This window comes from Hypomesus nipponensis, chromosome 22, assembly GCF_054491055.1.
Source record: "Hypomesus nipponensis isolate SF chromosome 22, ASM5449105v1, whole genome shotgun sequence".
Classification (NCBI taxonomy): Eukaryota; Metazoa; Chordata; class Actinopteri; order Osmeriformes; family Osmeridae; genus Hypomesus; species Hypomesus nipponensis.
Genome location: NC_140382.1, coordinates 2486961 through 2500756, shown reverse-complemented (window position 1 = coordinate 2500756; position 13796 = coordinate 2486961). Strand labels below are relative to the sequence as shown.

Here is a 13796-nt window from a genome sequence, read left to right as displayed (position 1 = left end):
TTGAGATGAAAATGAACAAAATAAAGGCTTTGCAGCATTAATGCATACATCTTCAACAGTTTAACATTATTTTGACGCTCCTAGTTCATGTTGTTGAGAAGCTATTGACTTTTGAAACGTGTAATTTGTTGATGGTCCCTAAACATACGCGTTGTTTAGGCATTGGCTTATCGGCCGGTGGTAGCGGTGCTGGTTAAAATAACAAAATACTGGGCGTCCGAATATCTGTTGAAATCCAACTTCAAACCAACTTTACCACGGTCATTCATACAATACAATCATCTCTGTCCATGACTGCACCTGTAGCTTGCTCTGGGTATCCCCACACAGGTATAGCAGAACTGCCCGCAATATAGTTAGGCTACGTCGTATCCCCAAAATAGCATTTTGTGGCCACGAATTAGAATTTCGTGACCACAAATTTCGGAAGTCATGTCTGGGGCTCTGGGAGTTACAAACCCGAAGACTCGAAATTAAAAGCGTGCGTGTCATGTTGACATTGGTTGGCGAAACAACAAGCTTGAAAAAAATATTCATGAAAGTTTGCGTTCGCAGACCAAACTACTTGGAGGAACCCCTTTTTTTTATTGCAGATCTACACGAATCATACAAATGACCTATTTTGGAAAAAAAACTGCGAATTTCGCCGAAAGGCGACGAGTTTGCAGTGCATCAGTTTTTGTTGTTACGTGCATTGCCTACCATTTATATAGGCCTATGAAAATGTGCACATTTAGAACATAGTTTTAAGGACTACATGGACCATTTGAATTCACATCTAAAGTATTAGCCTACTCCTCTCCAACAAGTTAGCTAACATTACTTTCTTTGCGCTCAACTGACTGACGAAAACGTTTTAGGTAACCATGACAACGCAGAACGACGCAAGGTGGATCGCAGAAGCGTACAATTATGAGGGGGGATACATACACTTATGTTTTTCTTAACAAACGGAAATACATTGAAAATAAATAAGACATAAGACCGATCCATTGACTGGGTTCATAAAAACACAACATATATTTTACATATTTTCTGCTGTATATTGGGGGGGACAGATTGGTATTTGCTCAATATTGGGGGGGACACGACCCCCCCAAAGAATGCGTGGTTACGCCCTTGTGTAAACGTGGCCTCAAACAAGGGTACCTCATATGTCTTTTATGTGCCAATGAAAGCACAGGAGTAATACCTCTGCGATATCTTCCAGATCCAGGCAGAAGGAACTGCAATATGCAGTGGAAGGATATATTCCAAATATTAAAATTAGCAACGAAGGGGAAACAACAAAAATCGAAACCAAAGCATACAGGTCTCAAGTAGCCTTGTCTGGCCAGGCACTTGAACAGCAAGCACAGGGTTGGGATACAGTACTCAGGAAAAGGTTGCCCACTCACAAAATTCTACGAAGATTACATTTAGTCATTTAGCAGACGCTCTTATCCAGATTACAATAAAATACGTTTTTAATGGCTTGTTGGGACGTTTTGTTCAACATTGATATAGTATTTTAAGCTCCTGGCAACTTGCTGGCGTTCGTTGGCTAGCTCAGCTTGCAATTTTACAGACGTTACATTAACATAAACATTAACATTTTGATTTTAAAATTAACACATTTGTTGGAGTGACTAGTTATGCACTAGTAGTGGTAATAATACTAGTTTACATGAACCATAACTGTTTGGGGATGTTCTCTCTCAACTAACATCTTAGATATCGTTCGCTAGCAGCTTAACACTGGCTACTGTACAGTACTTTGGAGCAGACATATGCTATGTGTGTTTGGTGCTCTAAATAAAGTAGGGACTGGGGTATCCCACCCTGTTTTATCCACCGCCGGCACCTTCCCTCTTGAGTCTTCGGCTTTGCAAATGAAAAAATACCACACCTCCCTCTAAACTTGGGATATCTAGTGTCAGATCAGTGTCAGCAACCATGTTGCTTCTGAGTCAAAGCTTGACAGACCTTCTTCTCTTAGTAGCGGTTGCTAAGGTACGATTGGACGAGGGCCGTTCTAGGGAGGAGTTTCAGGAACGGTCAATTCTAGTTGTCACTGAATACATCCGCACTGAGGAGTACAGTACCCCTTATGGAAAGAAAATATATTCACCAATATATGACTTGAAATATATTGTAATATATTATTTCCTATAACATATTCCAATATATTATATATGAAAATATATGGGATAATATATTGATGATAGATATGTATTATACACAATAATATATATTCTTGTAATATATTGCCATACATTGCAATATATTGCAGAATATACAAATGATTGCTGTTTTCATGAATATATAATATGTGGTTATATATCCCAAAATATATGCAATTATGTATTTATAAATAACCACCATAATGTATGCCGCAGTATATGGGAAAATGTATGGGTAATATATGTAAATATATAGTGTCACATGTATGCTTCATATATGGTAAAATATATTTTAAATATTTGTAAAATTAAATGGAAAGATATACATGAAATATGTATACATATATATTGTACAATGCATGTGTACATATATGAGAACATGCCCATACATGGTGATATTTACATTTGGTCATTTAGCAGACAATCTTATCCAGAGCGACTTACAGTACAGTACTTACTAACCCTAACCCTGTACTTAATAGGGACATACCCTGAGGCAAGTAGGGTGAATTGCCTTTCCCAAGGACACTGTTTCATTTTAGCGCTGCCGGGAATCCAGCAACCTTCTGATTAATAGCCTGATTCCCTAACCACTCAGCCATCTAGAAGGTATTCTAAAAATGTTGTCAACGGCAGTATTTCAAATGGAATCCCGATTCAAACAGTACGATCTGCTAATTGAAAATGTGCCCTCAAAAACTTTGATAATGACATTTATTTAGTGGGAATTGGCTAATTCAAAAGAAGTTTGCTGGAAGCGATCATTGTCAGTATACATTTCCGATATTTTTCCATATAATTTTACCTATATTTAAAATATATTCCACAATATATTAACCACATATCTGTACGTATTTTAATGTATATCTTTCCATATAATTAGAATTCCCCCGTCAGGGATAGGCTTTAAGGTGATACCCCCCTGAAGTACTGCAAAGTTTCACCTTGATATGTGAAAATATGACTGAATTCAAGCTGTTTGAGCTTGGACCAAATCTGACTATGCTTGCCATAGGAGAAACATCTTATTTTATTATTCAGTTACTGAACATTCCAAGGTCTTGATCTGCTAGGAATGGCTCAATTGGATGAGAGGTTTTTCTGGTTAACGAAGGGTTGATGGGTTCAACTCCAGACAGGCCTTTTTTTGGACAAAAGTTTCTAGTCTTCTGGGTAATCCCGGTGTAACTATCTATTATGTAAATGTTGCAATATTTTGCCATTTTGAAGGAGGAAACCGCCATTGCTGCTTGCAACTATATTTTTTACATATATTTAAAATATATTCTACCATATATTAAACATACATGTGACACTATATCTTTACATATATTACCAATAGATTTTCTAATATAAATCGTAATACATTATGGTGGTATTTATAAATATAGCAATGCATATATTTTGGGATATATAAACATATATAATATATTTATGTTGAATATGTTGCAATGTATTGTAAAATGTAAATATTAAATCCCATATATGGAAATATATTGCCTAATATATCACATTATATTTTCCAATATACTGCAATATATTTTCCTTCCGTAAGGGACATTATAGCCTACGAAAGCTGTTTATAATCGTCACTCAGTCAATAAGTCACACAAGATAGACAAGCAACAGATAAACACTCAGTTTAATCTCAACCAAGCTCTTCAAACTGAGGAACCTGACTGGACAAAAATGAACAATAGCCGTCTCTATTGAGGAACATGCCCCACGTGTTGACACTGCAACAGAGACATGCTCAACTCTACAGTATAGAGGATGCAAAAACATTGACAAATATCCAATTAAAGCTTTAGAAGAATCCAATTCAACAACATAACAAGCATTACATAATCACTTATCATTGCACTATGTTCAGTGCTTGCTGTTTTTCAGTGCTTTAAGCACCATGGGCAAGACATTTAAAACCAATGGAATAGGATCACCCTATGAAATTCCATTTAGTGACTAGGCTTTAATCACAACATGTGTTTAGCCAGAGAAAAAAGCAAAGCTAAGGGGATGAAGAGCCGGTGGTTTGCAGTGACAAACAATGTAGATTCGCAAACAACATCACAATTGTACATTAAGACACACACACACTTCTCTTTGGGGATATCTGGATGGAGGCAGAAGGCACACTTGAAAATTTCACACTTGAAAATAATAGGCTCTATAGGATAGATATACACACCCGCAGGTGAGACAAACAACTAAATCCTCTCCAAAAATACAATATCTGCCACCATCTGTTGTAGGTCACAATCTGAGTAAATAAAATCAAAAATAAGAACTGTCAAGCTCTGCTACAAAGAGGGTCTAGCATTACAACATCCCCCAATTTTGTGATAAGAACAGCAGGCTGCTGTTCTTAAGACAATATGTTTGTTTAATCACCAGTATAGAAGCCAATAGACTGATTTTGTTAGCCTCACTGAGTAATAAGCCCTACCTCTGATACAGAAGAAAAATACCCACAGGCAATACACACGATCACACACTCACCCACATATTTCCATTGACTAGTGTGGTGTCGTAATTCTTTTATACAGCTAAAATAATTTATTAGCTCAGTAGTAGCCCTGTCTTCAGAACAATTACAGGTCATTGATACTTACAGAGGAAAAGATAATAAGGAGGCAGCAATCATTTATATTTCTCTCTTATCCTTAGTGCCGACAGAGGGAAAATGTTGCCCTCTCTCCCTCTTTCTTTTTCTCCACCTGCCGCTCCTTCACCCTCACTTGCTTGCTCCCCCTCTTTCCCTCTCCCATTTGCAGAGTGGGGGGAGGCAGAGTCTAAATGCTGGAAGGTCACTCAGTCAGCTCTGACTGTCGTCATACCAAGTAAAAAAAAACTGGGATAGTAGGAGGAAAGGAGAGAGGAACAAGTTTGTAAGAAAAGATGACAATTATAGAGGTGTGAGAGGAAGAGAGGGTGGTAGAAAGAAAAATGGATGTATAGAGACAAAGAAATTGAGAGGACAAAATGTGCTACCATCACAAGGCCTACCCTAGCACTACCTGGCAGTACCACACCTAAACTATGCTAATTTGATAAGTAATTAGACAAATAACCAGCTTCATGGCATATAGGGGGATGGAAATTAGGCCTATATACACACACACATACATAAAAGGTTATATCATAACATATAAAGGTTGAGCAAAGGAATACAAATAAATGGTCTCTCCCGCAGAACCTTAAATTATTGACTGAGACAATATCCAATAGAATACATTTTTCAATGTATTCAACTTAAACCTTGTTTATGTGAGTCAGAGTAAAACAAGGGCACCCTCTTGTGGTCTGCCATTTTAAATATTCAGATAACTTTAGCGTGGATAATATTCCCTGGCATAATTTAACCATAACCTTGAGGTAAAGAAAAATGCTAACAAAGTATATTGGCATATTATTAGTGGTTCCAGTTGTTTCAAAATGTTACCCTGTACCATACTGTCATGTAATTCTGAATGTAACCAAGGCCCAAATAGCCCCAGATATTTTAACACATTTAATGTCCCACCAAAGAAAATATTTGTAAACAGTACAACCAACCATGATTATTTGCTGGCCTGGTTACAATCTTTTGAAATGTAGCCTTAAAGCCCTTGCACACTGAGTGCAAAACTTTTGTATGGGTTTTGTCGTAATCGTCAGCCTGAAAATTTGATGGCTCTGAATAGGCAAAAAAAACTTTCGAAAGTTTCGGAGGCAGTGTGTAAGCGTGATTGACATAACGGGAGGTTGTATTTATTTTTTAACGTGCAAACATTGACACAAATTTCGCACTCAGTGTGCAAGGGCCTTTAGGCTGCAGTGTGGGAAACAAAGATTAAAAATAATGTTTTTACACTATTTAGGCTAAAACACGCAGCGTATTTGTTCAGCTGCATTTCCTTTCCCTTCTCTCCCTCCGTTTCTCTGTCCCTTACACGTGTTTGTCACATACATACAGTCACAACGTCAGCACACGTTAGCAACATTGCATACATATGCCGTTCTAGTAAGACAGCTATATCAGCGAGCCTTCAGCATTAGTGCCGTAGCTAAAGATCTAGGAAAGTTCAGGGTACTTTTCGCTAGGTACCTACGAACATGTCTTTATTGAAGGTTCCCCTTCGTTCTTTTGGTGAGAAGTCTCAGGAGCTAGCAACTTACCCAGCGTCATGGAGCCGACCAGTTAAATAGTTATTTAGCACCCACCCCCCGTCTGACATGAAACAACCCACCCCCACCCCCGCCACAAATAGCTTTCTGATCTGTGGGAAACACTGAGCTGCCTTGTAAGGTGTCTGAAAATGACCATGAATGACAAGGCAACTTCTGATTCATTTGTGATAGGGTGTACCTGAAACCCACCATTCTCTAGATGTTCTGTTCACAGGGAGAGGATGACGAATGAAAAACATTGTTTTGCAGCAATGTGGTCATCTCTTTTCTCACCTGAATGATGCATCAGGTGTGTGGCATTGGCCTTGGCCTGCTGGAGGGCAGAGACCCAGTGCTGACACTCCACATCTGACGTGGCCTTCAGGTGGTAGCTGCGTCCTCCGCTGGTTAACACCAAGTGGCAAGTGTCTCCCACTTCCATGTGTGCTGTGGCAAGGGTGATGGTGCCCCGGCAGGTGTGTGCCATTTCTGCCTGTGTCCTATAATACAGGTTAAGAAACACAGGTTGTAGTAAATATGCTGAAAACTATAGTGTTCCCTAGTCCTGTGCACAGTACCGGTCCTAGCACATTTGGCGATTTATCACCTGCCCCCCCCCCTCCCCCAACCACAACACGGACATATGACGTGGCGCGGTTGGCGCCCTTTGCTGGTAATGCGGGAGGATTAATTAATAGATGCACTTGGGAAAATGCCGCCCCCTTCTTCATGCCGCCCTAGGCGGCTGCCTATGTCGCCTATAGGAAGGACCGGCCCTGCCTGTGCATGTATTTCCATTTCACACACAGTATTTCTTTCAATGGCTCTCAGTTAGTGTCAACTAAAACGTAGCTATCTTGTCCGTCATCCATGCAAGTGCTTGTGTTTGCATGCATTAGGCTAGACTAAGCATGAAATGTTGATTGGTAAAGTTACATAAACACGCTACGGAAAGCAGTAGGCCAAATGAGTGGTGTGTAGGGTAAATAGCTTTGTACTAATTCTGCAAATGCTCATGCATAAAAACAGCCCAGAACACAACAGGTCATCCATTAGGCTTAGGGTTTGAAGTGATCTAACAGCATGTGGACCCGCCCTTGGAGCCTAGAGGGGGTTATAGATGGAGACAGGTTTGTGGTGTGACATACACATTTGCTTGAATTTTTTTCATAGTCCTTGCTTTGCCCGACCTTTCTTAGACTGTTTCAATGGTGTAAACCCTCACTTATGCCTTCCCAACACAAGCTTACTGTGGGGCATAAACCTGAATACTCATAACCTCCGTTTACACAAAACAATAAACACACATTGACAAACACAAACAATTCTAGAAAGCGACAGTGCGCACGTCAAAGCTGCGCAACTTACATTTTCAAAATATTTAATTTGATAGGCTACTGACTGTACGGGCATGTGTAGAAAATGCTAATGAGATGCACCTAAATGAAACATTATCTATGTGGTAGCCTACAGTACTGCTAATGTAGTACAATGTAATAATACAGTATTATGTCAGCACACAGAATAACTCAAACAGATAACTACTAATTTAACAGTTAGAGATAGCTAGCTACCCAGAAAGCATGGTGATGATGCGACTAGCTGGCTTGCTAGCTAGCAAGCAATTACAATAGCCTACCTGTAATATGAAAGAAGGCCGTTGCTAAGGACGAACCAACGACGTTGGTAGCCCTTCAAGTAGTTGGTCCATTTAAATAGATAACCTTTGTAGGTGTCCGATCCAGGGGACGGAACCCCTGAAAGAGTAGGGGACGGTAAACTCTTCACTAGTTCACTCATTTGCCCCGCACATTAAACGGTCTCGGTTGGAGCCGGATGAGGCAACAACTGTAGCTGCTAGAGACCGCTGGAGGGATGCTGCTGATGCTGACTAGCAGTCATTCGGCTTTGCAAGAAACCCAGAATGACCATGAAGCACAGCAAGTAAGTAAAACAGCCAGCAGCCCTGTATCTAGTTAGAGCTAGTTCTTCGACTACAGATCCTGAACTGTTGCGAGAGATGCTGAGACCAGCACGCGAACAAGGATAAATAAGCGAGAGTCATTCACAATGCTGATGAAAAGAGTTGGTTCTGATGCAGGCAACGAGTTCGGATGTCCAATATAATGCTGGGGACACACCACAGGATAATCGGGCCGATTTCGGCCCTTTCGACAATCCTAGGTAACATATGTCCCGATTATCTTGATGGTTCCGCTGATTTTTATCAGATGTTCCCTTGGTGTGAGGTGTGTTAAGAGTGACCACACACTGTAGGAGCAAAACGGCTAAATCTAGGATTTTTTGTCCTCATGTTTGTGGTCTCTCACAGTTTGAAAATCTTATAAGATTAAACAAAATTGTTGTGTGTCCCCAGCATAAGCGATCGGCTGCACTGTCGACCATTTAAAATAGTTTTCCAATGCTGTTCAGTGGCGCGTTAACACGAAATCGGTAACAGTTTGTTTATTTTCATTACACTGCACTAGTGCACACAACCCGTGATGCATTCGGTGATTAAGATGTCTGTGGAAGACTCAACAGGGCTCTCAAGTTTGATCAAAAGTTTGACGTGATAAACCATAACTGTCAGCTTTTGGGGGAAAACATCTGGGAGACCGGGGGGTTGGAGGGTGCTGGTGATGTTTCTGACCGCTGGTCGGCGGCATTTAATTCTGTTTAACTCGAGACAACTATCAACTCGGCAGAAAACTTCCCTCCGTATGCCTACGCCTCTTCCATTGGGTGTGCTCAAGCCTTCGGCGAGCACAAACATTGTTCTCTCTCAAATATATTTGGTGGCCAAGCCAATAGTATGAACCTGCAGGGCCGGAGACCCCGGAGACCCCGGAGAGCTGCAGTTTCAGGACGCAGTTTCAGGACCGCAGTTCTAGGACCCTGACAGCGCAACTTACTGATGTCACTCAATCGCAATGATGTAGTTGAATGTTTTGCGAGAGGCAAGAAACAAGGAAAACTGGCATATGTGATGATGTTTGATGATGAGACAATTATATAGAAAGGTATAATATTTGAAAATATGTTCGAATAATAAAAATAGGATAATTAAAGTTTTTTCCCAACAGCCATCAGAACTCTAAATACCGACATGCACTAAACACTAAGCACTTTATTGACTACAAGTCACATACTATCTCAGTCACCTTACACATGTGCATAAACAAAGCTGTATTCATTGATGTATTTATTGAAGTATTTTAGTCTATGCCACTGCACTTTGTTCTACTCTTAATGTATGGGAGTCAGATGGCTGAGCGTTGAGGGAGTCAGGCTAGTAATCAGAAGGTTGCAGGATCAATTTCCCGCCGTGCCAAAAAAATGACGTGTCCTTGGGCAAGGCACTTCACTTAACACGACACATTAGGTTAACACACGCACACAACCCAGGCACACGCACTCCAATGGCAGTGAGGTTACACGGCAAGCCAAGGTCTAAGTGTAGCTAACTACAGGTACAACACTGCCTTAGACACTGACCATACTGCCGTGCAAAGGCAAAAGACCGTAACTTCAATTTTGTCGAAAATGATTTTTTTTCATTTTCGGAACATTTAAGGTCTGCTTTATCATGTGGCCAAATATCTTAAATGAACTCGTCTGTTTTTCAGAGAAAATAAGGTTGTTGTCTTCACCGTACCTTCCAAAAGCCTGCTTTGGCTTTAGAAATCTAATGCAGAATGCCATAACATCAGTTACGGTTCTTTGCCTTTGTTTTGCGGCACTCAAAAACGTTCAAATGGAGTTATGGTTTCAATTGAACTAATACGTAACCTAGCAACAATAAACACATCTAGCATTAGCTTAGCCTACTCGCTGGCATTCAACACCAAACATCCCAAACATGAGTCGTTTGTAAGTATCTTACCCTGGCAGTTAAATCAAAAACACTCTTGTCTTGTGAGTCTTGTGACAGGTATCCACGTGTATGTTACATTGGCTTATAAAATACAGAGTTTATATCGTGATAAGCAACTAAGTGAGCGAAGAAACGGAAGTTACTGTATTTTGCCTTGGCATGACCACTTATGATAGACTATGGTATACTACTGTAACTTCAAAATATGGGTCAAAAGTGCAGTTTAAGATCAACAATTTCAAAAATGTCTAGTTTAGATAATGTGTAATCACTAAAACATCAAACTGCTAGATTTCCAGTGTCCTACCTAAAATGCATTTGGCAGGACAACTACTTTGAAAGTGCAAAAACTTTGAAGTCGTTTTTCTCAGTTCTACACTTCGGCGAGTTACGGTCTTTTGGCTTTGTAGGGCAGCATACATCTACGATTAAAACAAAAAGTTATACAAAAATTTAAAAGTTACAAATAAGACAAGGATCGCAACTTCACCAGTCCATATGAATCGCTCCACTGTTCGCTCAACTATGTCACAGTACAAATGCCCACCAATGTCTGCTTCGCCAACATGCCCCTTTTAAGGGGCTTGTCCTTAATTGGTGTCAATTGTCCATTGGAGAGGCAGCTCAGCAAGGCTGGTCACCCATTGGCGGGGCCAGGGGCTTGGAAGGCGTGCGCGATGCTCGGCAGGTCATGGTCCACCCCCTTCCTCTGTTGGCAGCGATACTCCGAGAAAAAGACATCACAAACGTTACAATTACATGTATTACAATTCTAACAACGATGTTACCGGCAGTAGTAGCTAGACTAGCTACAAGCACCTTGAGCTACAATTCTTGTATGAAATGTGCTATATAGATAAAGTCTTACTTACTTACTAGTGTGTCTCCCGTAGCCCACTATATCGAAAATAATATTCTAGACACTTGTTGCACCGGGTTAGAAAGACATTAGCATGTAGCTCATTTTACACAATACATTAAGGATTAAAAAATGAACACCCATCTTTGCTATATTTAAAGAGTCAATTGTAGGCAATAGGACGTCTAATATTCCAGTTTGTCTAATTATGTGTAGGACCGTGTTTCTCAAGTGGTGGGTCCCGACTCCTGACCCAAAAGAGGATCGCAAGCTGGTGTAGGAATTCATTGCTGAATTAACTAAATGTTCTACAGAAATTGAAGATTACATTATTTAAGACAAACAAAGCAACTCTAAAAATATATTGTTTAAAAGAAAAGGTGTTACAGTTCTCCCTTTTGTTAATCTGCGCTTTGTTTTGGTTTGCTATTTTGCACATGGCACGAGCACAATTGGCTGCAGAACCACAAACTCTGCCATAGCCTACTTTGTCGGTGTTATTAGTCAAAATCGCAAAGACATCTGTGGTATGGAAGCATTTCATTAAAGTACATTTACATTTACAAAGTACCGGGTGACTCGAAAAACGTTGAATGCAAACTCTGCCAAAAACGATTTATTTTTCATAGTTCGACGTCTAATATGATGTAGCCTACCACCTGAAAAACGTAAGTTGGCCTAACCCTACTTCACTCATGCTAACGCGCTGCGTTGAATGAATGAAAATGAATATGCCTATTATAAGAATCACATCCAAATTGAACGACATTATCTTCTCCGGCCAAGACAACAAAATCTTTCTCTGTTGCACCGTTCCCCTCCCTGAGTCACCACCTTACCGCAGTGGAGGGGTTTGCATGTCCTAGTGATCCTGGAAGCTATGTTGTCGGAGGCTTTATGCCCCTGGTAGGGTCACCCAAGGCAAACAGGTTCCAGGTGAAGAACCAGACAAAGCGTGGCTCAAAAACCTACCATGAAGAAAACTTACAATGGTTCTCAGTTGCCCCTGCCCAGAAGCGGGTCACCGATGGCGAGCACCTGGTGGCAGGGCCTTTCCCATGGGGCCCGGTCGGGCACAGCCCGAAGAGACAACGTGGGACCCTCTTCCAGTGGGCTCACCATCCGCAGGAGGGGTCATGGGGGTTGGGTGCAGTGTGAGACGGGCGGCGGCCAAAGGCGGGGGCCTTGGTGGTCCAATCCTCGGCTAGCAGAAGCTAGCTTTAGGTACATGGAACGTCACCTCCCTGGCGGGAAAGGAGCCTGAGCTGGTGCGCGAGGTAGAGAGATTCTGGCTAGATATAGTCGGCCTCGCCTTGACGCCCAGCATAGGCTCCGGAACCTTGAGAGGGGCTGGACTCTCTTCCACTCTGGGGTTGCCCTTGGTGAGAGGCGTCGAGCTGGGGTGGGAATACTTCTTTCCCCTCGGTTCGGCGCCTTTACATGTGAACCGGGTTCACCTTGGCGGACGAGAGGGTAGCCTCCCTCCGCCTTCGGGTGGGGGGACGGGTCCTCACTGTTGTTTGTGCTTACGCACCAAACGGCAGCCTGAGTACCCACCCTTTTTCGAGTCTTTGGGGGGGTGCTGGAAAGCGCTCCTCCCGGAGATTCCCTCGTCCTCCTAGGGTACTTCAATGCTCATGTGGGCAATGACAGTGAGACCTGGAGGGGCGTGATTGGGAGGAACGGCCCCCCCGATCTGAACTGAGCGTGTTTTGTTGTTGGACTTCTGTGCTTGACACGGCTTGTCCATAACAAACACCATGTTCAGGCATAAGGCATAAGGGTGTCCATATGTGCACCTGGCACCAGGACACCCGAGGTCTCAGTTCGATGATCGACTTTGTAGTCGTGTCATCGGACTTGGGGCGAATGTCTTGGACACTCAGGTGAGGAGAGGGGCGGAGCTGTCAACTAATCACCACCTGGTGAGTTGGCTTCGATGGTGCGGGAGGAAGCCGGTCAGGCCTGGCAGGCTTAAACGTAATGTGAGGGTCTGCTGGGAACGGCTGGCAGAACCCCCTGTCAGAAGAAGCTTCAACTCCCACCTCCGGGAGAGCTTCGATCATGTCTCGGGGGGGGGGGCGGGGACACCGAGTCTGAATGAGCCATGTTCCGGACCTCCAATGTTGAAGCGGCTGACCGGAGCTGTGGCCGCAAGGCGGTCGGTGCATGTCGCGGTGGTAACCCTCGAACCCGGTGGTGGACTCTGGAGGTGAGGGATGCCGTCAAGCTGAAGAAGGAGGCCTATCAGACTTTATTGGCTGGTAGAACTCCAGAGGCAGCTGATGTGTACCGGCAGGCCAAGCTTTGGTGGTCGCGGAGGTAAAAACACGGGCATGGGAGGAGTTCGGCGAGGCCATGGAGAATGACTTCCGAACGGCTTCAAAAAGGTTCTGGACCACCACCCGGCAACTCAGGGGGGGAAGCAATGCACTGTCAACACTGTATACGGTGGGGATGGTGCGCTGTTGACATCGATGGGGGACATCCTAGATTGGTGGAAGGAATACTTCGAAGACCTCCTTAATTCCACCAACACGCTTTCCGATGTGGAGGCAGAGTTTGGGACATCGGGGGGGGGGCCCTTCTATCTCTGGGGCTGAGGTCGCCGAGGTGGTTGAAAAGCTCCGCGGTGGCAGGGCCCCTGGGTGAATGAGGCCCGCCCGGAGTTCCTTAAGGCGTGAGGGTCGGACTCGTGAGGGTCGGACTCCGTCAGGGCTGCCCTTTGTCACCAATTCTGTTCATTCCT

At 42.8% G+C, this 13796-nt stretch overlaps 1 protein-coding gene across 4 annotated transcripts in view; it reads right to left on the bottom strand.

Annotated features, from left to right (window-relative positions):
* The window catches only part of osbp2a (oxysterol binding protein 2a), a 31265-nt gene extending 18493 nt beyond the window's left edge, over nucleotides 1-12772 (bottom strand). Inside the window, exons 1-3 of one of the 4 annotated variants that reach the window (XM_084686704.1) lie at nucleotides 10736-12772; nucleotides 10496-10610; nucleotides 6606-6811 (exon numbers count right to left, since the gene is read on the bottom strand). In XM_084686704.1, the coding sequence (XP_084542830.1) occupies nucleotides 6606-6811; nucleotides 10496-10506 (217 nt within the window). In that variant the 5' untranslated portion in view covers nucleotides 10507-10610; nucleotides 10736-12772. Of the gene's footprint in view, nucleotides 1-6605; nucleotides 6812-7950; nucleotides 8555-10495; nucleotides 10611-10735 lie in introns of those variants that run through there. The other 3 variants (XR_014740908.1, XM_084686705.1, XM_084686703.1) reach the window with 3 other exon arrangements.
* Between the last annotated feature and the right edge of the window lie 1024 nt (nucleotides 12773-13796).